This window comes from Coregonus clupeaformis, chromosome 7 (assembly GCF_020615455.1).
Source record: "Coregonus clupeaformis isolate EN_2021a chromosome 7, ASM2061545v1, whole genome shotgun sequence".
NCBI lineage: Eukaryota > Metazoa > Chordata > Actinopteri > Salmoniformes > Salmonidae > Coregonus > Coregonus clupeaformis.
This window is the reverse complement of record NC_059198.1, coordinates 25,476,803-25,502,771: the sequence shown is the minus strand read 5'-3', so window position 1 is coordinate 25,502,771 and position 25,969 is coordinate 25,476,803. Positions and strand designations below refer to the sequence as shown.

The window sequence follows — 25,969 nt, the reverse complement described above, 5'->3', positions numbered from 1 at the left end:
ACACACCTACTCATACAATGGTTTTTCTTTATTTTTACTATTTTCTACATTGTAGAATAATAGTGAAGACATCAAAACTATGAAATAACACATGGAGTCATGTAGTAACCAAAAGTGTTAAACAAATCAAAATATGTTATATTTTGTATTCTTCAAAGTAGCCACCCTTTGCATTGATGACTTGTTGCCTGCTTTACCTTCACTCTGCGGTCCAACTCATCCCAAACCATCTCAATTGGGTTGAGGTCGGGTGATTGTGGAGGCCAGATCATCTGATGCAGCATTCCATCACTCTCCTTCTTGGTCAAATAGCCCTTACACAGCCTGGAGGTGTGTTTTGGGTCATTGTCCTGTTGAAAAACATGATAGTCCCACTAAGCGCAAACCAGATGGGATGGCGTATCGCTGCAGAATGCTGTGGTAGCCATGCTGGTTATGTGTGCCTTGAATTCTAAATAAATCACTGACAGTGTCACCAGCAAAGCACCCCCACACCATCACACCACCTCTTCCATGCTTCATGGTGGGAACCACACATGCGGAGATCATCCGTTCACCTACTCAGCGTCTCAAAAAGACACGGCGGTTGGATCCAAAAATCTCAGATTTCCACCGGTCTAATGTCCATTGCTCGTGTTTGTTGGCCCAAGCAAGTCTCTTCTTCTTATTGGTGTCCTTTAGTAGTGGTTTCTTTGCAGCAATTCGATCATGAAGGCCTGATTCACATAGCCCCCTCTGAACAGTTGATGTTGAGATGTGTCTGTTACTTGAACTCTGTGAAGCATTTATTCTACAATGTAGAAAATAGTAAAAATAAAGAAAAACCCTGGAATGAGTAGGTGTGTCCAAACTTTTGACTGGTACTGTATTTATCAAATATTTTGGTTGAACAACTATCCTGACTCCTCTGAGAGTTGACCACTTATCCCATTTTAGTCCTTAAAGCATATTTATATATTACACTAAATTGTGGCATGTTTTATATGATAGAACTTTAGATTTGAATGTGTACAAACAGTATGGGTGATGTTGGGTTTTCATTACATGGTGATCTATGCATTATTTATTTTTTATACTGTTTGTGTAGGCCTACTACTGATATTTATCTGCTTACTTAATTTTCTGTTGCAACAGATGTAAGACATTAAAGAGAGAGAACATAATACTCTGATGTTTACATGTTTTTGTAGTATATAGCGTATGGGCAAAGAATATTTGTTGAATTTCTTCACTCTAAATCGTATCTGTTTTCAAGATTTCTTGAAACGCTAAATGGTTACGTTAGGGTCCCAAGGATCTCACATAGAACTAACGCGATATTCAATACTGCAGGCACACATCCCGCCTGTCCCGATTGCTCATTGGCTTCTTTTGCACGGGGGTGGGTGCTTTGTTTCGAGTGAACGAACAACGTTGTCTCTGATTGGTCATAGCCCTTCTCAACTTTCCTCTGTACAATAGGAGCGCCTTTTACTGCTTGTTCTCCATGAGAATTGAAAATATGAAACAGGAGACATTTTGGCTCTTGTGACAGGGGCGCATATTGAATTCAAGGCATGAACATATGAGCCACAATGGTAAATGTGCGTAGAATAGTTTCTGTATTGATGTCCTGGTGCCAGCGATGGCAACGGAGGAACTAAACGACGTATTCAAAGTTCTAAGTCAGTTCATCAACATAAATGACTATTTTCGTAGCTCCTAGTACTGGCTTGCGAACGAGGATCAATTTGAAGAGAGAACGGCAAAATACATCTTCCATATGAGTCGGTGAACATGGACGGGTGGAGTCCAATTGTTGCAACAGCTTCTGACGATGAACGTTCAAGCTCCGAGGGTGAATACACGGTGGAGACTGGACCAAGAGAAACGGAGGAGAAAGAGGGTGAACTAAAGAGAAATGATGAGAGGATGGATGGAGGTGTTGCTGAGGGATTTGGGATAACTGGATTTGGGGAGGACACCGTGAGATTGAGTCGTACAGGACAGACCGCTGAGCAAGAACTTCGGTACCTCCACTTGCTATGGGAACCCAGTCGAGTTGGATCAGGGGCGGGTGGCGCGTGCAGCAAACCCGGGAAGGTGACAGGGTGTAGAGCGAGGCGACAAGTGAGAGCCCGGCGAAATGTGGGGCCCATTGGAAAAGATATTTATGGTACAGAAATTCCACACACTCAAAATTGAAAAATGTGTTTGTGTTGCTGGAGAGAGTTGACTGTGAATTCCAAACCCAATCATGAGGTGTGAATAGTGTAAAGCTGTCTGAATGTTGCGGTGGGACTGGGATGTCATGCAAGGCTTTTGCCTATGGCTCCTGAACTTTGACAACAGTATCATCAGTATGCATTATACTAGCCTAATACATCAGACGGTGATAGGCATTTCCACACTCAACGCTTAGAGTTTAGCATTATACCTGTTGTTTACCTCACCTTTGGCATGTTTGTTCATTCTCTCTAGCGGTGAAGAGGTTTCGAGAGGCTGCCAATGGCAACGACATTGATACAGGTAGGCACTGAAGATAACTATTGGAACATGTCTATTGTGAGTCTCAACAAGACTAAGTAATACAGTTGAAGTCAGAAGTTTACATACACCTTAGCCAAATACATTTAAACTCAGTTTTTCACAATTCCTGGCATTTAATCCTAGTAAAAATTAATTGTCTTAGGTCAGTTAGGATCACCACTTTTTTTTAAGAATGTGAAATGTCAGAATAATAGTAGAGAGAATGATTTATTTCAGCTTTTATTTCTTTCATCACATTCCCAGTGGGTCAGAAGGTTAAATACACTCAATTAGTATTTGGTAGCATTGCATTTAAATCGTTTAACTTGGCTCAAACGTTTCGGGTAGCCTTCCACAAGCTTCCCACAATAAGTTGTGTGAATTTTGGCCCATTCCTCCTGACAGAGCTGGTGTAACTTAGTCAGGTTTGTAGGCCTCCTTGCTCGCACACGCTTTTTCAGTTCTGCCCACAAATGTTCTATAGGATTGAGGTCAGGGCTTTGTGATGGCCACTCCAATACCTTGACTTTATTGTCCTTAAGTCATTTTGCCACAACTTTGGAAGTATGCTTGGGGTCATTGTCCATTTGGAAGACCCATTTGCGACCATGCTTTAACTTCCTGACCATATGTCTTGAGATGTTGCTTCAATATATCCACATAATTTTTTTTCTGAGGGCTTGGCTGATTTCTTTTTTCCCATGATGTCAAGCAAAGAGGCACTGAGTTTGAAGGTAGGTCTCAAAATACAGCCACAGGTATACCTCCAATTGACTAAAATTATGTCAATTAGCCTATCAGAAGCTTCTAAAGCCATGACATCATTTTCTGGAATTTTCCAAGCTGTTTAAAGGCACAGTCAACTTAGTGTATGTAAACTTCTGACCTTTTTACAATAAAAAGATCTGTCCAGCCACAACATAAGACAGGGAGATATATAACAAACAAGTTTTTCAAAAAAGTTTGGGTCCGGTTCTGGACCCCTTCTTTTATCTTCTTCGCAAAACTATACCACCACCTGGAAAAACTTCCCCTCTGTGTTTACCTGCTGGAGGATGGGCCGGTTTTTGTTAATTTCGTAGTACATATATTTGTTATAGTGAATATGATAGAATATGATATGTTGAGTAAAATGTTGTGCTAAGATCTATTTAGGTCAGGAGCTGGTTATAAGTTATGTTCCTATCCAATAACAATGGACAAAAGGGTCCTATCTTGTCAGCCTTGTCAGCAGGTGGCCAAGGACAACACCCACGCCATAGGCCTCTCAGTTCTTCCAACTCACGAGTTCTTGCTCTGAGGACACACACACACACAAACACACACACACACACACATCATCACTGTTAAACACACACACACACACACATCATCACTGTTAAACACACACACACACACACACACAAATCCCCTCTCTTAGGCTGAACATTTGAAGACAGAGAACCCGACTCAGAGCCAATGCAACAGTGACAGTAGCCTGGAGGGGACCTCGCCCAACTCATCAGGACCAATCAGAAGATCAGAACTACTAGATTGAACCTACTTCATTTATTGCATAAAATGTCTGCACACAATGTTTCGGGCTCTCTTCAGATAATAATAATAATAATAATATGCCATTTAGCAGACGCTTTTATCCAAAGCGACTTACAGTCATGCGTGCATACATTTTTGTGTATGGGTGGTCCCGGGGATCGAACCCACTACCTTGGCGTTACAAGCACCATGCTCTACCAGCTGAGCTACAGAAAGTGGATACTCATGGATGCGCATTGCAATTGTAAAATGTCAACACAATTGGAGACACCACGTCATTTTTGGAGACATGTTATTGACAGTAAACTATTGTAGATGCGACTGCTAACTAAATAAAACATTTTAGCTGGCTAGCTAATCATCTTAGCTAAATGTGGGGCAAACAATTCAGTTATTTACCGTTAATTTGAGGGATTGGGGTGAAAGAAATCGAGTTACATAGTGATACTTTACGATATACTGTATTGACAATATCGCAATATTTTAGCGCTAGTTGGCTGTACCTGCACCAAAACACCATTATTGTTCCTTCATAGCTTGTTCTCAATCTTTTCACATTGGGAGCCAATTTGTTTTCAGCACTTTTATTTCCATGACTGATAAAAACTCGTTCTCATGGCTTTCTGATCCCTCTGCAACAGACATATGGTGCGCAATAAAATCACAGTATCGAATCGCAATACGTATAGAATCATGAGACTCGCAATGCTGATGCATATATCTTATCGTGAGGTTCCTGGCAATTCCCAGCCCAAGTTCATTTGCCACAACAAATCTCTTCGCTAGCAAACGCAATGTGTCTCCAGCAATGTTTACTTTTTTGACGTTCTATGGCATCTCCACTTTCCAAGCATATATGACCACATGTAATATTTTGGTAAGTGATGCAAATAGTGAACTATGTAGGGCCAGGATGTAAAATATATGTAGCTGCAGCAATTTCTCTTATCTGATATGGTAAGTAATGGGGCTTGATTTATAGCTCCCTAAGAGTTTGACGAACGGGTCCGTGAACGCGATTGCAGATATCTTTACCTCTGAATAAACTGCCTTATATTATACAATTATCCACCTTGTCCAAAAGTCTCTACTTTTTCTCCGTTCTCCAGTAAACTTGTTTTATCAACAATAGTAAGGTTCAATGACACAGAAAGCAGTTCAATGTCGGGGTACAGTCGCTCTCTTACCAGGATCGCGGTCCGCTCTGACCAGGGTGAAGGTGGCCGGCTCCACCTCTCTGCCAGCAGCGTTTTCATTATTTAGTCCGTTCGTAGCGGGTATGTACACGATCAACAAGATCAGTCCAAAACCGAAGATCAGTCCAAAGCAGATTTCAATTTTAACAAGTAAATTTTTTCAGACACCAAAATATATGAAAAAATTCGGGGTTTCTAAACCATCGAACAACAAGGCAATACAACTAAACTAGTACTTTTGTTGGGCAGCGGCGAACACTCAGTTCTCTTGTGTAATATTTTTTTATTTTTAAAATAATAATAAATTAATTCTATTTTTTATATTTTTTAATTGATAAAACACACTCCTTCTCCCTTTATGCTACTGCCCCCCAGATCTCGCCTACTGAACAGACCGCCCCTCTACTGACCCACTGGAATTGTGATACAGTGAATTATAAGTGAAATAATCTATCTGTAAACAATTGTTGGAAAAATTACTTGTGTCATGCACAAAGTAGATGTCCTAACCGACTTGCCAAAACGATAGTTTGTTAACAAGAAATGTGTGGAGTGGTTGAAAAACAAGTTTTAATGACTCCAACCTAAGTGTATGTAAACTTCCGACTTCAACTGTATATGGCATCCCTTTCAGGTGTTTAAAGTTTCTGTCTCTTATTTATCCAGTGCGCAGGCTTCTTCAAGAAGACATAGACCCTTGTGCAGCAGATGACAAAGGAAGAACAGCCCTCCACTTCTCCTCCTGTAACGGCAACGAGAGCATCGGTAAGTCAAAGTGAGAAGTGCAAGGGACTCATGATTTGTTACTCAACAGAGTAATGACATTGTTATGAACTGATAATAATCACATTAGCATTACTGTGAACAAATTATTAACTCGTCCCCTTCTTTCTGGCTTTGCAGTGCAACTTCTTCTGAGCTACGGCGCTGACCCTAACCAGCGGGATGGCCTTGGGAACACCCCTCTCCATCTGGGTAAGAACAACACATGGCACAGAAAGTATAGCATTTAGTTCAGTGGTGTACAACATTGCTACTTTAGGTCCCGATGGCAGAAAAGTAAAAGATGAAAAATGTATTTTGATTTTACTTTTCCATGACTGAAAAATGTATATATTCCACAATCTTTCCACTTCTGCACCTGTCTCTGCAGCGGCCTGTACCAACCACGTGCCTGTAATCACCACATTGCTGAGAGGAGGTGAGAAGCCATACAGTATGTATGAACACACATGGACATACATACTGTACACCAGCTGAGGGTAACTTGTTAATGTTGTGTTTCTGTTCAGGAGCACGTGTGGATGCCCTAGACCGAGCAGGAAGGACCCCCCTGCACCTGGCACGCTCCAAACTCAACATCCTGCAGGAAGGAGACTCAAGGAGTATAGAAACTCTAAGAGGGGAGGTCACACAGGTAATAAGGGGTTATTACAACAGCACTATGTAAACATTAGTATACCAACGTTTATTTGGTGCAGTCTGAAATTCTCTCTCTCCATGGCTCTGTAGATCATTCAGATGCTGAGGGAGTACCTGAATGTGATGGGACAGAGTGAGGCCAGAGAGAGATTGGACCATATCTCATCACAGCTGCAGCACACACGCACCAAAGAACAGGTAAGACACATTTATGTTTAACTCGCTCTCCCTCTCACACACACCTATTTTTTGGCATTGAACCAAATGGTAACACAACCAATTGGTATCATTCTTATTACTTGGTACAAGCATGAATGAGCCTTCACAGGTGACAATTATGGCTTCTCTTCTGTTTCAGGTTGATGAGGTAACTGACTTGCTGGCCAGCTTCACGTCACTCAGTCTACAGAAGCAGAATTTGGGGGATAGGTAGAGGGTGCTCTCTTTGTGGATACATTCTCCTGTTTACCGCGGGGGTAATGGGCATACTACTGTGATAAAGTAAATAAAAAATATATTTATGAACTCATTACCTTTGACTGTTGTGTTGGTCTCCCTCTCAACATCATATTTGTGTCACTGCCTTTTTTAAATGTTGCCTTGCATGTGTTGTACATGAATGTTTACTGTAAAAAATTAATCATGGTCATTGTTGTAACAATCTGAGTTAATGGATGAATAAAATATGTTTGAAAATATTTGTTGCCTCTGCTTTATAAGAAAAAGAGGGTGTCTTTGTAGACTTGGTGTAACATCAATATGCATTGTCAGTTAATGCAGTTTTGTCATTATCCCATTCATAGAATTAGTAAATGGAAAATAATTGTTACATATTGGTCACATTACAATATCTTCAAATCAATAGAAGCAGTGTATATTTCCAGGCAATTGGCATTGTGCACTACAATAACGTACACAATTTCATTGTTCTGATTCGCTACATCCCAGTCAAGTCCCTCCCTCTGCCGACATGCGTCGTTGTTGACTGGTATCAAAGATGGCGACTGGAACCGCGTAAATTGGTGAATCCGGAGAGGTAGTAAAATTACATATAATTGTACATTTCTTCTCTCTTTGCGACAGTAAAATGCACATGTTCTCACCTCAGCATGCTAAAAAAGAATGTATGAACCAGATGCTTGAAAATGACTTTCTTTCTCGATTTAGACCGACATAGGCCTAGCTGCACCAGAAGCCACGGACTGCTATTGCAGTACCTTCCGAATAACCCAGCACATAATCAGCAATACGAGTTAGAAGGGGTTTCAAATGTTGGGAGTTAAGGACTCTCAGCTAATGAAAGGGGGTGTGTTTGTGTATTTTTTCGAAAGTAGGCGGGAATGTATCCTTCAATTACCTAAACACACTTCAGTTTTGTAATGTATCTATTATTACTATAGGCTCAAACATGCCATTTATCAGTGTAGACGGTTATCCAAACTTTGAGAGACAGCAATTACAGCAATTGAATGTCCCATCTCATCACCCATATATGGTGGCGAGTTGTAACAAGGCAGCTCTTGCTTTTTGACGGGGCTTACTCAGTTTGATCAATTTGGTGTACAAATACTTCTTTATTGTTGTCTCAGTCTCTTATTTATGACATCTATTAAGTCACAGTGAAATGTAAATATCCTGTATTTTGCAGTGAAACTGCTCCAAGTCACATGTCCGTGTTATATTGGCTGAGTCAGTGGCTGATGTTTCCTCCATATCCTTATGACTGTGTTCTAATATCTTCCTAATGTTAGTGACACCCTGACACAGAGAGACGAGCAAGCGGGTTGAGAAGAAAAGAGAGATCATGGCTTTTGAGGAGATCAAGAAGAAAGGAGTAGTTGGTAATTTGTGCCAGTTCTTTCCTCTTGTGCCTCTTATGTTCTTTTGAAGAAATTGGTCAATAATTTAGTTATTAAAAGTCATCATCATTCCAATTGTCGTGCAATGCCTGAAGTTCCCATTGTGCATTACAACTCTCTTTCTCAGAGGTAGGGATGGAAGGGGAAGTGGGCCTTGTGGCTGGTCGCAGTCAGAGAGAGAAGAGGAGGTCATATAAGGACCTGCTCAGAGAGGAGGAGGAGATTGCTGCGCAGGTCCGCAAGTCCTCCAAGAAACGGCCCAAGGTAACACCAGAACACTGGCTTCAAAATGTAGTGCCATGTAGTTTCTGTTGGTTGTAAATTTAGTCAAATCCTGTATTTTTCTGTTTAGGACTCTGAACTTTTCTTATTGGGAGGGGACTCCCACAAGAAGAAGAAAAAGCACAGTGAAGACTACTATTACAGAGGTAAGGGAGGAAGGAATTCTGCTCTGTCAATAAAAAATATTGAATTATTTGTGTGAATTTTACGCTGAACAGATTCATTACTGTTCTCACTCTCCCTTCACTATGTTCTTTACCAGACCAGCAAGGCTCAGGTGCACCTCCCCACAAGAAGAAGCGAAAGTCGTCGGATCACTCCCCTTCCCTGTCCTCCTCGTCTTCCTCCCATCCCACAGACACAGCCATGGGGCTCCTACAGGCCATCACCTCCCCTATGGCCACCGGCTCAGACCCGAGCCCACACCTGCACAAGAAGCCCTCCTACCCCTCCTTCTCTTCCTCCCACTCCTCCAAAGACCGCAAACGTGATGGGAGCACCGGAGGAAGCAAAGGCAGCCACTCCTCTCATTCCCGCCCTATGTCCTCATCCTCCTCTTCCAAAAAGCACTCCTCCTCCTCCTCCAAGTCGTCGTCTCTGTTCCATGGCGGTACCGGTACCCCTAAAGGAGATCTCCTGAACCTACGCGAGCCGGATGGGCTGAGGATGAAGCTCATGCTCTCGCCTAAAGAGAAGGCCGAAGGAGAGGGCTTCCCCTTCCCTCCCCACTCCTCCTCATCCTCAAAAGGAGGGATAAAAAAGGAGAAGGACAGAGACCGGAAGCAGCTCTCTAAAGTCCCCAAGAAGATGCAGCAGAGCCGAGATCCACTGCCTGTTGTGGGGAAAGAAGTGGAGGTGGAGGGTAAGAGTGCCTTTGGCAACATTAGGCATAGATTTATCGCTATGAGACATTATTAGAAACACACATTTGCATGTGCACTTAACCACTTTTCCTGTATTTGTATTGATTCCTGCATGAACCCTATGTCCTCTCTCTCTTGTGTGTCAGGGCACTACGGCGGGGGTATGGGGGGAGACAGCTCCTCCTCAGGGGGCGAACTGGAGGCAGGAGAGCTGGTGATAGACGACTCGTACAAGCATCTGTCAAAGAAAAAGAAGAAGAGCAAGAAAAGCAAGAAGAAAAAGGAGAAAGAGAAGGACAGGGAGAAAGACAAAGGCGGGAGAGAGAAGAAGCACAGCAAAGGATCAGGAGGTGATGAGAAACTTTTGGAACGCTGCCTTAGTCCTATTGCAGAAAGATGTTTAACATTGGTTACTTGAACAGTTACTTTCATTATGCATTCTAATACATGCTCCTTGGATGCTTTCTCCAGGAGACTCATCGAGAAGCCACACCCATACCCATGGCTCAGCCAATCACACTGCAGCTGGTGGAATGTATGCCATGGGGGCCCCCATCCCTACTCCCATCCTTACTCACCATCATCAAAGTAATGAAGTAGCAATGATGGAGAAGAAGAAAAAGAAAGAGGAGAGGGAAAAGGAAAAGCAGGAGAAAGAGAAGGTAAGAACCAAAACAGATTGGTAGTTTAGGCTTTTAGACAGTGTTTCCTGCATTTTGTACAGTGTATATATCAAATCAAATGTTATTGGTCACATACACATATTTAGCAGATGTTATTGCGGGTGTAGCGAAATGCTTATATATATATATACACTGCTCAAATAAATAAAGGGAACACATAAACAACACAATGTAACTCCAAGTCAATCACACTTCTGTGAAATCAAACTGTCCACTTAGGAAGCAACACTGATCGACAATAAATTTCACATGCTGTTGTGCAAATGGAATAGACAACAGTTGGAAATTATAGGCAATTAGCAAGACACCCCCAATAAAGGACTGGTTTTGCAGGTGGTGACCACAGACCACTTCTCAGTTCCTATGCTTCCTGGCTGATGTTTTGGTCACTTTTGAATGCTGGCGGTGCTTTCACTCTAGTGGTAGCAGGAGACGGAGTCTACAACCCACACAAGTGGCTCAGGTAGTGCAGCTCATCCAGGATGGCACATCAATGCGAGCTGTGGCAAGAAGGTTTGCTGTGTCTGTCAGCGTAGTGTCCAGAGCATGGAGGCGCTACCAGGAGACAGGCCAGTACATCAGGAGACGTGGAGGAGGCCGTAGGAGGGCAACAACCCAGCAGCAGGACTGCTACCTCCGCCTTTGTGCAAGGAGGAGCAGGAGGAGCACTGCCAGAGCCCTGCAAAATGACCTCCAGCAGGCCACAAATGTGCATGTGTCTGCTCAAACGGTCAGAAACAGACTCCATGAGGGTGGTATGAGGGCCTGACGTCCACAGGTGGGGGTTGTGCTTACAGCCCAACACCGTGCAGGACGTTTGGCATTTGCCAGAGAACACCAAGATTGGCAAATTCGCCACTGGCGCCCTGTGCTCTTCACAGATGAAAGCAGGTTCACACTGAGCACATGTGACAGACGTGACAGTCTGGAGACGCCGTGGAGAACGTTCTGCTGCCTGCAACATCCTCCAGCATGACCGGTTTGGCGGTGGGTCAGTCATGGTGTGGGGTGGCATTTCTTTGGGGGGCTGCACAGCCCTCCATGTGCTCGCCAGAGGTAGCCTGACTGCCATTAGGTACCGAGATGAGATCCTCAGACCCCTTGTGAGACTATATGCTGGTGCGGTTGGCCCTGGGTTCCTCCTAATGCAAGACAATGCTAGACCTCATGTGGCTGGAGTGTAGAGAGAATGATTTATTTCAGCTTTTATTTCTTTCATCACATTCCCAGTGGGTCAGAACTTTACATACACTCAATTAGTATTTGGTAGCATTGCCTTTAAATTGTTTAACTTGGGTCAAACGTTTCGGGTAGCCTTCCACAAGCTTCCCACAATAAGTTGGGTGAATTTTGGACCATTCCTCCTGACAGAGCTGGTGTAACTGAGTTAGGTTTGTAGGCCTCGTTGCTCGCACATGCTTTTTCAGTTCTGCCCACACATTTTCTATAGGATTGGGGTCAGGGCTTTGTGATGGCCACTCCAATACCTTGTGTGATGTCACGAGAGGCTGTGTCCTGGAGGGACGTTACATCCCCCTGAGGTGGCTGCAAACCCAGACAGCTATGGCTCCATCTGCTGGTATGGTCGGGAACTCCACCCCTCTATGGCCAATCTTCCCACGCAGCTGAAACAAATGAGGAGGTGATGAGCTGAAGGTTTGTTGGAGGGAAGAGACACAGTCTCCAAGCTGGGCTCTCTGGAGGACAAGAGTGCTGCACGTCCACTTCCATGAGGAATATAAGGATTTGGAGATACTTACCTTTGGGAAATACTCACCTTTGGGTATAGCACCTGTGGAAATACGTGTGGGACATTTGGAAGGACGTTTTGCTGGGTTGGCCACTAGCTGCAACGTGGAATACAGTAAGACTGGGGAAAAGTTATTTGAGCGAGGGAGAGTTATGATTTTGGATGTGGAAGAGACATCCCCTGAACTGTTAACCCTTAAGAGCCACCAGAGAACAGAATTGTGTTATAATTTCGTTAGTTTCCCAAGACCTTTAATAAAATCCTTGTTTTGGTTGAACCTGGTCTCCTTGCACTACTTGAGCAATCCCGCTGAAAGCTGTGAGCCTCCTCGTGACATCACAGATGGTGGAGAATACGGGCACGCTCAAGCGTTAATAGGGCATGTCAGAGGAGGATACCGAAGGTTTGATCACCCAGTTTTCCAAGTTGGCTGTAGGCTCCCCCCGACTGAAATGGAGGACATATTGAAAGCCCTTGTTGCTGGCCAGCAAGCCCAGATGCAAGCAAACGTGGCTCTCTTGGAGGAGCAAAAGAAAGCCAACCTTCTGAAGGCAGAGGAATTGCAGTTGCAGAGACAGAGGGTTGTCCAAAATACCCGCCCAATAAAGGCAAGTGACTTTATATCTAAGATGGGAGCTACCGATGACATTGAGGCATACCTGCATGCATTTGAGGCCACGGCCACTAGGGAAGCCTGGCCCAAGCAACAGTGGGTTGGTCTGTTGCCCCCTTTCTAACGCGGGAAGCGCTGAATGCTGTCCGGGACCTGGGCCCTGACCAGGTTACTGACTATGATGCCCTAAAGTCTGAGATCCTCAGCAGATATGGACTCACAAAGTTTGGTATGGCCCCAGCGCTTTCACAGTTGGACCTTCCAACCAGACCAACCTCCCCGGACGCAGATGCATGAACTTGTCCGAATCGCAAGGAAATGGCTGGATCCGCAGAGAACACACAGCGGCGGTGGTGGAGGCCGTTGTGGTGGATCGTTACCCTCACCCCCTGCCTTATGAGGCAAAACGGTTCATCAGTCAACAGGCCTTGACCACGGCTGATCTGACCGTGGAAGCTGTGGAAAAGCACCAGGCCACAGCGGAGATGCTGAATGCTTCCCCGAAAAGACCCCAGGAGGCGCGGCCCCACCACAAATGGGAAGAACCCGTCCAAAGGACCCCAAGGTCTCGAACCCAGCCACGTCAGGACTTATCCCGGCTCCAGGGGGAGCCAGAAACCAGGCGGGTCAAGAAGAGTACACCAGGAGGGGGAAACTCGACAGTGTTACCGGTGTGGGGAGATGGGACATATCTCCTGGCAGTGTGGGAAACCAGCCGATGAACCTATGCCCACTGCGAAGGTCCTCCAGCTCGCACCCACACACCGTTTCCTCCGCTCTTGGGAGTCGTAGATGGCGGCCAGTCGACACCCCCCACCTCCCGGTAACTGTGAATCACCATGATGTGGAGGCCTTACTGGATTCTGGTAAGCCGGGCCACCCTGGTGCGTAAGGATTTGGTGGGCCCAACGCGTCTGACCCCGGGAAAGTCCTCCCAGTTTCCTGTGTCCATGGGGACACCAGAGAATACCCCATTACTGAACTTACAATGACCAGCACACAGGGAACCATACACACGACGGCGGGGTGGTTGATTCCCTCCCCGTCCCTGTCCTAATTGGACGAGACTGCCCAGCCTTTTACCCACTCTGGAGAGAGTCTCAGGAGAGGAAAACCCGAGTACTTCGAAACGGAGAGGCAAGACTCATCCTGGGAAGGCTCCGGTGCAATCCTCCGAGTTACTCACTCCCTTCGGGCTCTGATAGGGATGGCAGGTGGCCAGACCGACACAGAGACGGAGCTACAGAATCTGGACAAAGAACTGTCTGGTCTGGAAGGGGACCGCTGAGAGGTATCGTTTGTTAAAGCAACAGTTAGACATGAAGACAGAAGAGTTAGATATCCTCCAGGCTAAACTCCAACAGAGCTCCTTCCATAAGCAACAGGAGGAGCTGGAGAGGCTGCGCAGGACCATCGAGGAGTGTGAGGAGACCCTGCGCAGGGAGTAAGGAGGTCCAGAAGAAGGCAGAGGAGAAGTACAAGGTGTTGGAGAACAAGATGAAGAATGCGGAGGCAGAGAGAGAGAAGGAACTGAAAGCTGCTCAACAGAAGCTAAACTCTCTAAAACCAAGGCTGATGCGGTCAGTAAGAAACTCAAGGAGAGACAACAGGAGGCTGAGTCCCGGGTCCTGGAGTTGGAGGAGTTGAAGAGAGAGCAGTCTGGCAAGCACCACGGCAATGCGGGCGCGCCCTCTCGGCGTGATGCCTTCTTCGCTGCCTTTACCCCGGCAGGAGCGTCCGGTCCCGAGGAGGGGGATGTGTGATGTCACGAGAGGCTGTGTCCTGGAGGGACGTTACATCCCCTGAGGTGGCTGCAAACCCAGACAGCTATGGCTCCATCTGCTGGTATGGTCGGGAACTCCACCCCTCTATGGCCAATCTTCCACATGCAGCTGAAACAAATGAGGAGGTGATGAGCTGAAGGTTTGTTGGAGGAAGAGACACAGTCTCCAAGCTGGGCTCTCTGGAGGACAAGAGTGCTGCACGTCCACTTCCATGAGGAATATAAGGATTTGGAGATACTTACCTTTGGGAAATACTCACCCTTTTGGATATATGCACCTGTGGAAATACGTGTGGGACATTTGGAAGGACGTTTTGCTGGGTTTGCCACTAGCTGCAACGTGGAATACAGTAAGACTGGGGGAAAAGTTATTTGAGCGAGGAGAGTTATGATTTTGGATGTGGAAGAGACATCCCTGAACTGTTAACCCACAAGAGCCACCAGAGAACAGAATTGTGTTATAATTTCGTTAGTTTCCCCAAGACCTTTAATAAAATCCTTGTTTTGGTTGAACCTGTCTCCTTGCACTACTTGAGCAATCCCTTGAAAGCTGTGTAGCCTCTCGTGACATCACACTTGACTTTGTTGTCCTTAAGCCATTTTGCCACAACTTTGGAAGTATGCTTGGGGTCGTTGTCCATTTGGAAGACCCATTTGCAACCAAGCTTTAACTTCCTGACTGATGTCTTGAGATGTTGCTTCAATATATCCACATAATTTTCCTTCCTCCTGATACCATCTATTTTGTGAAGCGCACCAGTCCCTCCTGCAGCAAAGCACCCCCACTGCAGCAACACACCCCCACAGCATGATGCTGCCACCCCCGTACTTCACGGTTGGGATGGTGTTTTTCGGCTTGCAAGTACCCCCTTTTTCCTCCAAACATAACGATGGTCGTTATGGCCAAAAAGTTATGTTTTTGTTTAATCAGACCAGAGGACATTTCTCCAAAAAGTACGATCTTTGTCACCATGTGCAGTTGCAAACCGTAGTCTGGCTTTTTATGGCGGTTTTGGAGTAGTTGCTTCTTCCTTGCTGAGCGGCCTTTCAGGTTATGTCGATATAGGACTCTTTTTACTGTGGATATAGATACTTTTGTACCTGTTTCCTCCAGCATCTTCACAAGGTCCTTTGCTGTTGTTCTGGGATTGATTTGCACTTTTCGCACCAAAGTACGTTCATCTCTAGGAGACAGAACGCGTCTCCTTCCTGAGTGGTATGACGGCTGCGTGGTCCCATGGTGTTTATACTTGCGTACTATTGTTTGTACAGATGAACGTGGTACCTTCAGGCGTTTGGAAATTGCTCCCAAGGATGAACCAGACTTGTGGAGGTCTACAATTATTTTTCTGAGGTCTTGGCTGATTTCTTTTGATTTTCCCATGATGTCAAACAAAGAGGCACTGAGTTTGAAGGTAGGCTTTGAAATACATCCACAGGTACACCTCCAATTGACTCAAATTATGTCAATTAGCCTATCAGACATTTCTAAAGCCGTGAGATTATTTTCTGGAATTATCCACGCTGTTTAAAGGCACAGTCAACTTAGTGTATGTAAACTTCTGACCCACTGGAATTGTGATACAGTGAATTATAAGTGAAATAATCTATCTGTAAACAATTGTTGGAAAAATTACTTGTGACATGCACAAAGTAGATGTCCTAAATGACTTGCCAAAGCTATAGTTTGTTAACAAGAAATGTATGGAGTGGTTGAAAAACAAGTTTTAATGACTCCAACCTAAGTGTATGTAAACTTCCGACTTCAACTGCATATAGTCTGCTCATCTCCTGCTTGTCCTTTCTCTCTCAGCCGAAGAAGAAGAACACAACAGCGTACCAGGTGTTCTGTAAAGAGTACAGGGTCAACATCAATGCAGAGCAGCCGGGACTAGGTGGGGAGAGTTATTCCATTTTTATAATTACATTGGAACTATTAATAATTGTGGTACATATGTTATACAAAACCTAGAGAAAGACTTTAATGTTTTTGCAGTGTTTGGGGAGCTGAGCAAAAGGTTGGCAGAGGTGTGGAAACAGCTCCCAGAAAAAGATAAACTGGTAAGTTTCACTTGAAATTATCAATTTAAGAAGAGATTTGATTGATAATTCTGATAAACATTTGAAATCAATTTAAGAATGGCGCGCCAGCACTATGCTATGAGTCATGGTCAATGGCCTAAATTGCTTCTATATACACACAGGTTTGGAAGCAGAAAGCTCAGTACCTGCAGCACAAGCAGAACAAAGCTGAGGCCACTACAGTCAAACGCAAGAGCTCCACAGATGGAGTCAAAAGCAAAGGTAAGAGCCCATCTGCAGCCACATTGGCCTTGCAGCTCTATCAACTTTGACAGTGATTACAAGTCAATCAGTAGTCCTGTCCCTTCTCTATGCTGCTTTATCTCTCTCAGTAGCCCACTGGACACTCATGGTCAGTTGGTCACTGCGTGTGTTGTATTTGTGTGTGTCTCAGGCTCTATGAAGGGCATGGGGCTGGGAGCAGGGCTGGTGTCCCCCAGCCGGGCGTCTGTGGGTGTGTCCCTGTCACCAGCACGGGTCCCTGACGTCGACCCAATTGACGCGGCCGCCCACCTGCAGCTATTGGGAGAGTCCCTGTCCCTCATCGGCCACCGGTTACAGGAGACAGAGGTACACATGTAACAGTTTTGCTTCCGTCCCTCTCCTCGCCCCTACCTGGGCTCGAACCAGGGACTCTCTGCACACATCGACAACAGTCACCCTCGAAGCACCGTTACCCGTCGCTCCACAAAAGCCGCGGCCCTTGCAGAGCAAGGGAAACAATTACTTCAAGGTCTCAGAGCGAGTGACGTCACCGATTGAAATGCCACTAGCGCGCACCGCTAACTAGCTAGCCATTTTACACCGGTTACACACACACCAACCACTTATTCCCTGTATCTTTTAACTTAGCTGGGTTTTTTTTTTTTTTTTTTGTCATTTAGCAAACGCTCTTATCCAGAGCGACTTACAGTTAGTGAGTGCATACATTTTCATACTGGCCCACCGTGGGAAGCGAACCCACAACCCTGGTGTTGCAAGCGCCATGCTCTACCAACTGAGCTACATGGGACCAGCTGTTGTGTCCAACCTTACTCTCTTCACCTACAACAGAAATGTCTCATTATCACGTTCATATGAGTAAAGACTGAACAAAGATTTGTGTGTGTGACCACTAGACTAACTGCCTCTGCTCTCATCTCACTCAGGGGATGGTGGCGGTGTCAGGCAGTCTCTCTGTACTGCTGGACTCCATCTTGTGTGCCCTGGGACCCCTGACCTGCCTCACAGCACAGATCCCCCAGCTCAACGGGTGTCCCCGCAACGTCTTGGTAAATCACTCACACCTTGCCATCTATCAGAAATGTTGTTCTGAAAGGTTTAATCTCCCACTTGGGCTGTATAGAGTAATAATATGTGGCTGTAGTGACAGCACTTTGTGTGACAGCAAGTGTGTTGCATAAGGCCAGCCTGTAAAATGTCTCTCCTTCTTTTATGTCTCTTTCAGTCCAACACCTTGGACAACATTGCCTACATCATGCCTGGGCTGTGAAGACCACAGAAACATTCCTTTCCCATCTACTGAGTGTCCTCGCCATGAAGTAAAACGTTTGGAGTGAGAGTGCCCATTATAGAAGCCTGGCTTGGGATGCAGACTATTATTTATGCCGCAAGGCATTGGAAAACGTGGACATTAATAGTTTCAACATGTTTTTTTAAATGTATTTTTAAATTTGTTGTTACTTTTCTTTTTCTTTTTTACTGAAGCCTATTTTAATGACCACTCTTATCTTTCCCTCTGGCATGTCTGTTAGTGTCTTCAGATTTAACTGTATGTTCTTGTGCGTGTGTGAATGTGTGCGGGCGTGTGTGTTTTCTGTGTGTATACAGTATCTCCAGAGGCTAGTTTTTACTCAAAAGGACAAGCCGGGGCCCAAATCCACCATTGTTCCTCTTCCATCAACATACCATGAAAATAATATATTTGACAACTGCTCATGTTTGTTTTACCAGTTAATTACATAATGACTTGCTCTTTTGTATATATGCTATTTTACTGTGTATTAAGGTTTAGATTTTGATTGTAGAATGAAATTTGTATACGATAGAAACATTTTCAGGCAACTGCAATCAAACTACTGTTGTGGTATTTGCAGCTTTTGAAGCACAAAGCTGTAAGCCACATTTTCATTAATACATTATTTCCTCTGAGTATACAGTATGGAAATGTTGACAATAAAAATGACAGTGTCAACATGCAGACTAAGCATAGCAGACTTATATGACTGGTATGTACCACCACCTTATTTCAACTACAGCTGTTGTTCTGACACCTACCCAAACCAATTAATTAATAAGGGTTATATTTATTGTAGCAAACCGTTGGTGTATCAAATTAATTTACCCTTTAAGGCCAGTTATACTGTTAGAAATTGCGTAATTCAAATCTGGTATTGGAATAAGAATCAAGAGATCTTCAATCCAAGCTTAATTTATTATATGCAAAATGTATGTATAAGTATGAAGGTTCGTATATACGGGTCCACTGAAATACCACGCAGGGCAGACAGAGAACTAAAACATTGTTTACAGGTTCTTTCTCAAATACTCTGACAGAGAGTTCCCACCTCTTCTGTTGGCCAATCAGAGTAAAGGACTGAGTGTGGTTTAGACTTTACTCAGCCAATCCGTTGGCGCAGGGGTTGGTCCCAACTCCTCGGCGCTCCATTTGTTGCACACTGTTGCCAGGCACAAGTTTATCATAACAACCTGTGGAGTCAGCACCCAAAAGACACCATTACACTGTACTACGTTCAAGGACGGTTTCACAGACAACAAAGAGGCAGTGTTCGTATCTGTGAGAAATACAAGTCTTATCTGACCTACCCCCTAACGTTCCTTACATGAATCACAGCTTGTTATGTGAAACAATTTATATCAGTACAGTTCAAACCTATGCTCCTCATTAATGCATTCCTTCTAAGCTATTCATCACATACAGATCCAATTATGAGAAAAATAGAACCCAACAATACCTACAACTGAAATGGCTATTTTTAAGTGAGTAAAGTTAATTGTACATGAACTGCAGCAGGTGCTCTTGAAGAACTCTCAATGTCTCACCATTTATCTCAGGATCCTTGTCAGATTGAGGATGATATGCTATTCTCTACAAATACAGTAGAACTAGAACACTATTTCCGTGCTTCCACATGCCTCTATGCCCCACCCAGGGAGGAATGCAAAACCTTCCCTAATGACGTGCTTTGGGTTTTTGGTGGCATTTGTTAACCGAGAAGTAAAATCTAGCGTAATTTAGTCAGCTGCGTGATTAACTTTGTGTTCATATGTGTTAGAAATTGAGAGAAAGTTTGGTGATACTGATGATTTGTCGCCACAGATGGTTTGTTTACATAGCAGGTTAAGTGAACTAACATAGCTGGTTAGGATAATTAACGTGTCAGGTTAGGATAACTAACGCAGCAGGCTAGGTGAAATAATGTAGCAGGTTAGGAGAGTGAGGTCACGGTTACGCCTCGATCACACCGACAGTGTCATTGCATTTTGGTACACCATAAGTACATTCATTTCCGATAGAACGATGCGTTTGACTTTTAGCATTGCGTTGAAGAGTCAGTTGCAGTGCATTCTGTGTGGTGCATACATTGGATTTATCGAACGTATGCGTCAAACTGTAGGGGTAGACGGCTTGACAGAAACGGTTGCAGAAAGTGAACGTTGAACTTTTGTTGCACACATATCCAGATGATGCTGCGTACCCTATTGCGCTAAAACTCTGTTGGTGTGATCAGTCGTTAGGAAAAGGGCTCAGTTACAACGCTACGTTGACAACAGTAGTCCCCGACTCGACCACTAGATGGAGCTGTAGCCCTACTCCATCTAGCCACAACGGTAGAAACGTAAACAAACCATTTGTGGCGACCAATGACTATGTATATATGAAGGTGGCGACAAATAATCAGTATCGAAATTACACCGGGTCTTCAACCTGTTCTTGCCCAGGTACCCCCTCCCAGGCAAACCGGCGTTCCAGGGACCCCATCCTACATTAGACCCCAAAAAAGATCATGTCTTGTCTTATCATCAGGTGATTTACTATTATGGCTTTTGACATTTTTGACAGTCAACATAGAACTTCAAAATTAATCTGTTTATTTCAGTTATCCAGACTATTTGACATTGCTATGATTGGTAAAGCATGCAATACATATTATGTAGCTATAAACAACATTTATTATAATGCACAACTGAAATCAAGGACAGCACTAATTTCCTTAGAGGAGTACAATTACTGCATGCTTTCACGCAAATCAAGGTAAGTGTCAGGACAAAGAGGAAGAGACCACAGCCAACATCACTGTAGGCCTACAATCACATACATCTGCCGAGGTTAGGGGAGCTAGCACGATCCAGTGGACGGATACACACATACACACACAGCCAGCCTCACATGCATCAACAGCTGGACTGATGTTTAGGATGGGAGAAGCACGACTGGGTGGAAGTGGACTGGTGCAGCCAGCCAATATGAGAGTCACCTTTCATCCCCTCACACATAGCTGGCCTGCCCTGGACCCGAGCTAGATGTGGAGAGGAAGCTAGCGGAGAGGGACGGAGATGGAGATTGAGAGAGAAGATGTGGAGAGTAGCGAAAGAGAAATAAAGACAGAGAGAATTAGGAAGATTGATGTTGTTGTGTGGTCTAGTGTTTTTATGCTCTTTCTTCCCTCTCAAAAGTAATCCCCCCAAAAATGTCTGTGTATCTGAGTCGAGAAAGAGAGAGAGAGAGAGAGAGAGAGAGAGAGAGAGAGAGAGAGAGAGAGAGAGAGAGAGAGAGAAACCTTCCATAACAAAGCCATCACCTACAGAGAGATGAACCTGGAGAAGAGTCCCCTAAGCTGGTCCTGGGGCTCTGTTCACAAACACAAACATACCCCACAGAGCCCCAGGACAGTAACAGAATTAGACCCAACCAAATCATGAGAAAACAAAAAGATAATTACCTGACACATTGGAAAGAATTAACAAAAAAACAGAGCAAACTAGAATGCTATTTGGCCCTAAACAGAGTACACAGCGGCAGAATACCTGACCACTGTGACTGACCCAAAATTAAGGAAAGATTTTGACTATGTACAGACTCAGTGAGCATAGCCTTGCTATTGAGAAAGGCCGCTGTAGGCAGACCTGGCTCTCAAGAGAAGACAGGCTATGTGCACACTGCCCACAAAATGAGGTGGAAACTGAGCTGCACTTCTTAACCTCCTGCCAAATGTATGACCATATTAGAAACACATATTTCCCTCAGATTACACAGACCCACAAAGTATTCAAAAACAAATCCAGTTTTGATAAACTACCATATCTATTGGGTGAAATACCACAGTGTGCAATCACAGCAGCAAGATTTGTGACCTGTTGCCACAAGAAAAGGGCAACCAGTGAAGAACAAACACCATTGTAAATACAAACCATATTTATGTTTATTTATTTACTTTAACTATTTGCACATCGTTACAACACTGTATATAGACATAATATGTCATTTGAAATGTCTTTATTATTTTTGAACTTTTGCGAGTGTAATGTTTACTGTTAATTTTTTATTGTTTATTTCACTTTTGTTTAGTATCTATTTCACTTGCTTTGGCAATGTAAACAGATGTTTCCCATGCAAATAAAGCCCCTTGAATTGAATTGAGAGAGAGAGAGAGAGAGAGAGAGAGAGAGAGAGAGAGAGAGAGAGAGAGAGAGAGAGAGAGAGAGAGAGAGAGAGAGAGAGAGAGAGAGAGAGAGAGAGAGAGAGAGAGAGAGAGAGAGAGAGAGAGAGAGAGAGAGAGAGAGAGAGAGAGAGAGAGAGAGAGAGGAGATGGTCTGCATCTCTGTCAGGAGGAGTGTACAGTATTTGGGCCTAGTGTGAGATGTTTTATGTGTGTGAGAGCGGTACCACGGGAGGGAAGAGGGGTGTGGATGGACAAGAGGAAATTACATAAGGAGGAGGAGGAGGAGGAGGAGGAGGCAGAACTGAACCATCTTAAAAAGACACACGTCCAGGCCAAATTTCCCAACAGCTTTGTAAAGAGTTTTAAAAAGAGTTATCTGTGTTGCGGTGAAAGTTTGAGAAGTTGGGATAAAGGGCTGGGAGGGCTGGGTAGTTGTTTGTGTGACAGTTCTTAAGGGTTTGTGGTTCTACACCACACCTCCTACAAAAGCCAGTTCTTGAGAACTTATAGGAGGGGAGGGGCCTAACTCAGGACTAATGATGACTCACTACAGGCTGTGGGTACTGGATGGCCCCAGAGCTGGCCATAATTGATGAATAGTGTGGTCCACACTAACTGACATGCGCCGTTGGCTGTAAGTGGGTGCGGTGAGCAGAGCCTTTTGAAGCTGGGGCCATGGGCTGTGTTTGAACCATCAGCAGAGACCCTGCTCTCTGTAATGGACACCAATCTGTGGTTTGATCAGGGGCTCCGGCAGGCCAACACAAGCACACACTTTCCTCCAACTGTATTACTGGGCTTGGGGGAGGTGATGGTATTATTTCTGCTGCAACACTGGTTTATTCAAGGCAGATCTGACCCCAGCCTCTCTTCTCCAGTTCAACTCATTGGATCAAGTCATAATCCTGCCTCAACCACATGAATAAGACACAAAGGGGCGATGCACTCGTTCTTACCGCATACGTCAAATGTCACTCTGGTCCACATGGAAGTCATGTGGCTCATGATGATACCATTTCATCTGAAAGCTGAGGGAGCTTAACAAAGATCTACAGAGACGAGAGTAGAATACAGACAAGTAGAACGAATGGTGCCACGCCACATTGACACAGAATCAACCTGGAGCTTTGTGGCACTGCTGTTTGCACAGATCCACAACCCAGCCCCAACTCCAGTGGATTACGTGCTGTCCATGTGTTTTTACAATGGTGAAGTTACTTGGTGGCAAGTCGATGTATTAATATGGCAAGTACTCGTCCACCAGGGGCAATGCGAGAGCCTGTTAACATCTAGTAAACCATGCGCTACAGTTTGACGTGAGTATTCGTATTTGACTGTTTAGAAGTTCGAAATGGGAGATCATAAGTCTGGAGAAATTCTGGAGGTTGTGTTGCGACATGGGGATTTGTATTTGTCTTTTTAGAAGTTTGAAATGGGGGATTGTTATTCTGGAGAAATTCTGGAGGTTGTGTTGCCACAACCAAACATAGGCCTACTGTAGGCCTACACTCCACCAGATAAACTAGTGACTGACCCATCACACCACTTCACAGGAATAGTGGGCCAAACCGTCCCTAAACAGGAGAGACTTATGAGGACATTTACTGTGAGCTATGACTAAACCAAGTCATCTCCGAGCACTCTGCGAAACATCCGAATTCCATCCCAGAAATACAGGCCTTTCTCCAAAACACATAATAACTCCTGTTCAAAGGCCCTATCTTGTAGTATCATTTCAAAGGGGCCAAACACAAAACACACTCACACTCAACCTTGAGCTAGCTAACGAGGACGGGGCCCAGGCGAGGCAGGCTTTTCCAGTGACTGCGCAGCAGGCAGCGGATAGCGGCGGTTGTGGTTGGTTGCCGTTTGGGGTGTGACACGGTCCGGCTCCCACGTAGTTGAAACACGGGACACGGAGCGGCGGGTGCTACTGAGGCCCCTGATCCTCGCAGACGCCGGGCGGGGGGGCACCCTTTAATCTGAGTTTGAAATGAGAGACAGGCCGCCAGCACTCAGGGATGGCCCTCTGATTTGTTCTGTGGTTCCTTTGATAGCATGCATCCTACAGAAGACAGGGAAACAAAAAAAGATGACAGACAGACAGGTCTTGGGGAAAACAGGTTTTAATCCATGCAGCTGCAATGGCTGCGCTTCGGTCACTGCCTCCCCAGAGAGGGCAAGGGAGTCAAGCTGAGAGTCACAGCCTCCCCAGAGAGGGTAAGGGAGCCAAGCTGAGAGTCACAGCCTCCCCAGAGAGGGCATGGGAGCCAAGCTGAGAGTCACAGCCTCCCCAGAGAGGGAAAGGGAGCCAAGCTGAGAGTCACAGCCTCCCCAGAGAGGGCAAGGGAGCCAAGCTGAGAGTCACAGCCTCCCCAGAGAGGGCAAGGGAGCCAAGCTGAGAGTCACAGCCTCCCCAGAGAGGGCAATGGAGCCAAGCTGAGAGTCACAGCCTCCCAAGAGAGGGCAAGGGAGCCAAGCTGAGAGTCACAGCCTCCCCAGAGAGGGCAAGGGAGCCAAGCTGAGAGTCACAGCCTCCTCAGAGAGGGCAAGGGAGCCAAACTGAGAGTCACAGCCTCCCCAGAGAGGGCAAGGGAGCCAAGCTGAGAGTCACAGCCTCCCCAGAGAGGGCAAGGGAGCCAAGCTGAGAGTCACAGCCTCCCCAGAGAGGGCAAGGGAGCCAAGCTGAGAGTCACAGCCTCCCCAGAGAGGGCAAGGGAGCCAAGCTGAGAGTCACAGCCTCCCCCAGAGAGGGCAAGGGAGCCAAGCTGAGAGTCACAGCCTCCCCAGAGAGGGCAAGGGAGCCAAGCTGAGAGTCACAGCCTCCCCAGAGAGGGCAAGGGAGCCAAGCTGAGAGTCACAGCCTCCCCAGAGAGGGCAAGGGAGCCAAGCTGAGAGTCACAGCCTCCCCAGAGAGGCCAAGGGAGCCAAGCTGAGAGTCACAGCCTCCCCAGAGAGGGCAAGGGAGCCAAGCTGAGAGTCACAGCCTCCCCAGAGAGGGCAAGGGAGCCAAGCTGAGAGTCACAGCCTCCCCAGAGAGGGCAAGGGAGCCAAGCTGAGAGTCACAGCCTCCCCAGAGAGGGCAAGGGAGTCAAGCTGAGAGTCACAGCCTCCCCAGAGAGGGCAAGGGAGCCAAGCTGAGAGTGATAAGCCAACACACAATAGCGTTTCTGACAGCACTTGGAATAATTTTCTCTTTAAAGAGATTGAAGTGGATCTTAAGCACTTACAAATTCGTAACATATTTTATTTATTTATTTGCAGGACATAAACCAGGAAGCAAAATGACATTAGACGTCTTTTCCAGACGTCAGGTGCATTTTAGGTGCTGAATGAAAGGTGAAAATACGTATTTTCTGGATGTCAAAAATCCATATTTTCAAGACATCGAAAATACGTACTTTACAGACATTGAAAATGCATATTTTCCAGACATTGAAATCAACTGCATTTTAGGTGTTGAATGAAAGGTGAAAATACATATTTTACAGACGTTGAAAATACATATTTTTCTGTCATTGATTCAATGGTCAAATTTCAACTGCACATACATTCTCAATGAATTAAGCATTATATCACAATAATACTTTTTCAAGCCTCTTAATATAGGAAGAGTAGCCAGCTGAAGATTGCAACAGAATAATTAGTATTGCTCCCATTTGCCACATACACTTATAATATGTTAGCTTTTTCCAAATCTTTAAAACT

General features: G+C 45.1%; 2 protein-coding genes across 2 annotated transcripts; both read left to right on the top strand.

Moving 5' to 3' along the window:
- The first annotated feature begins 1,524 nt into the window (after positions 1-1,524).
- On the top strand, positions 1,525-7,360 carry LOC123491315 (ankyrin repeat domain-containing protein 54-like). Its single transcript, XM_045221631.1, has 8 exons — positions 1,525-2,155; positions 2,461-2,508; positions 5,907-6,005; positions 6,144-6,215; positions 6,394-6,441; positions 6,533-6,657; positions 6,753-6,860; positions 7,021-7,360. The coding sequence occupies exons 1-8, from the start codon at positions 1,777-1,779 to the stop codon at positions 7,093-7,095; spliced, it is 954 nt and encodes a 317-aa protein (XP_045077566.1). The 5' UTR covers positions 1,525-1,776; the 3' UTR covers positions 7,096-7,360.
- Positions 7,361-7,614: 254 nt separating this feature from the next.
- LOC123491314 (HMG box-containing protein 4-like) lies at positions 7,615-18,783 on the top strand. The gene is made up of 13 exons (XM_045221630.1): positions 7,615-7,698; positions 8,414-8,503; positions 8,649-8,785; positions 8,874-8,949; positions 9,066-9,665; positions 9,813-10,016; positions 10,138-10,328; positions 16,309-16,390; positions 16,492-16,556; positions 16,700-16,799; positions 16,972-17,147; positions 17,726-17,848; positions 18,025-18,783. The coding sequence occupies exons 2-13, from the start codon at positions 8,467-8,469 to the stop codon at positions 18,067-18,069; spliced, it is 1,836 nt and encodes a 611-aa protein (XP_045077565.1). The 5' UTR covers positions 7,615-7,698; positions 8,414-8,466; the 3' UTR covers positions 18,070-18,783.
- Positions 18,784-25,969: the final 7,186 nt, after the last annotated feature.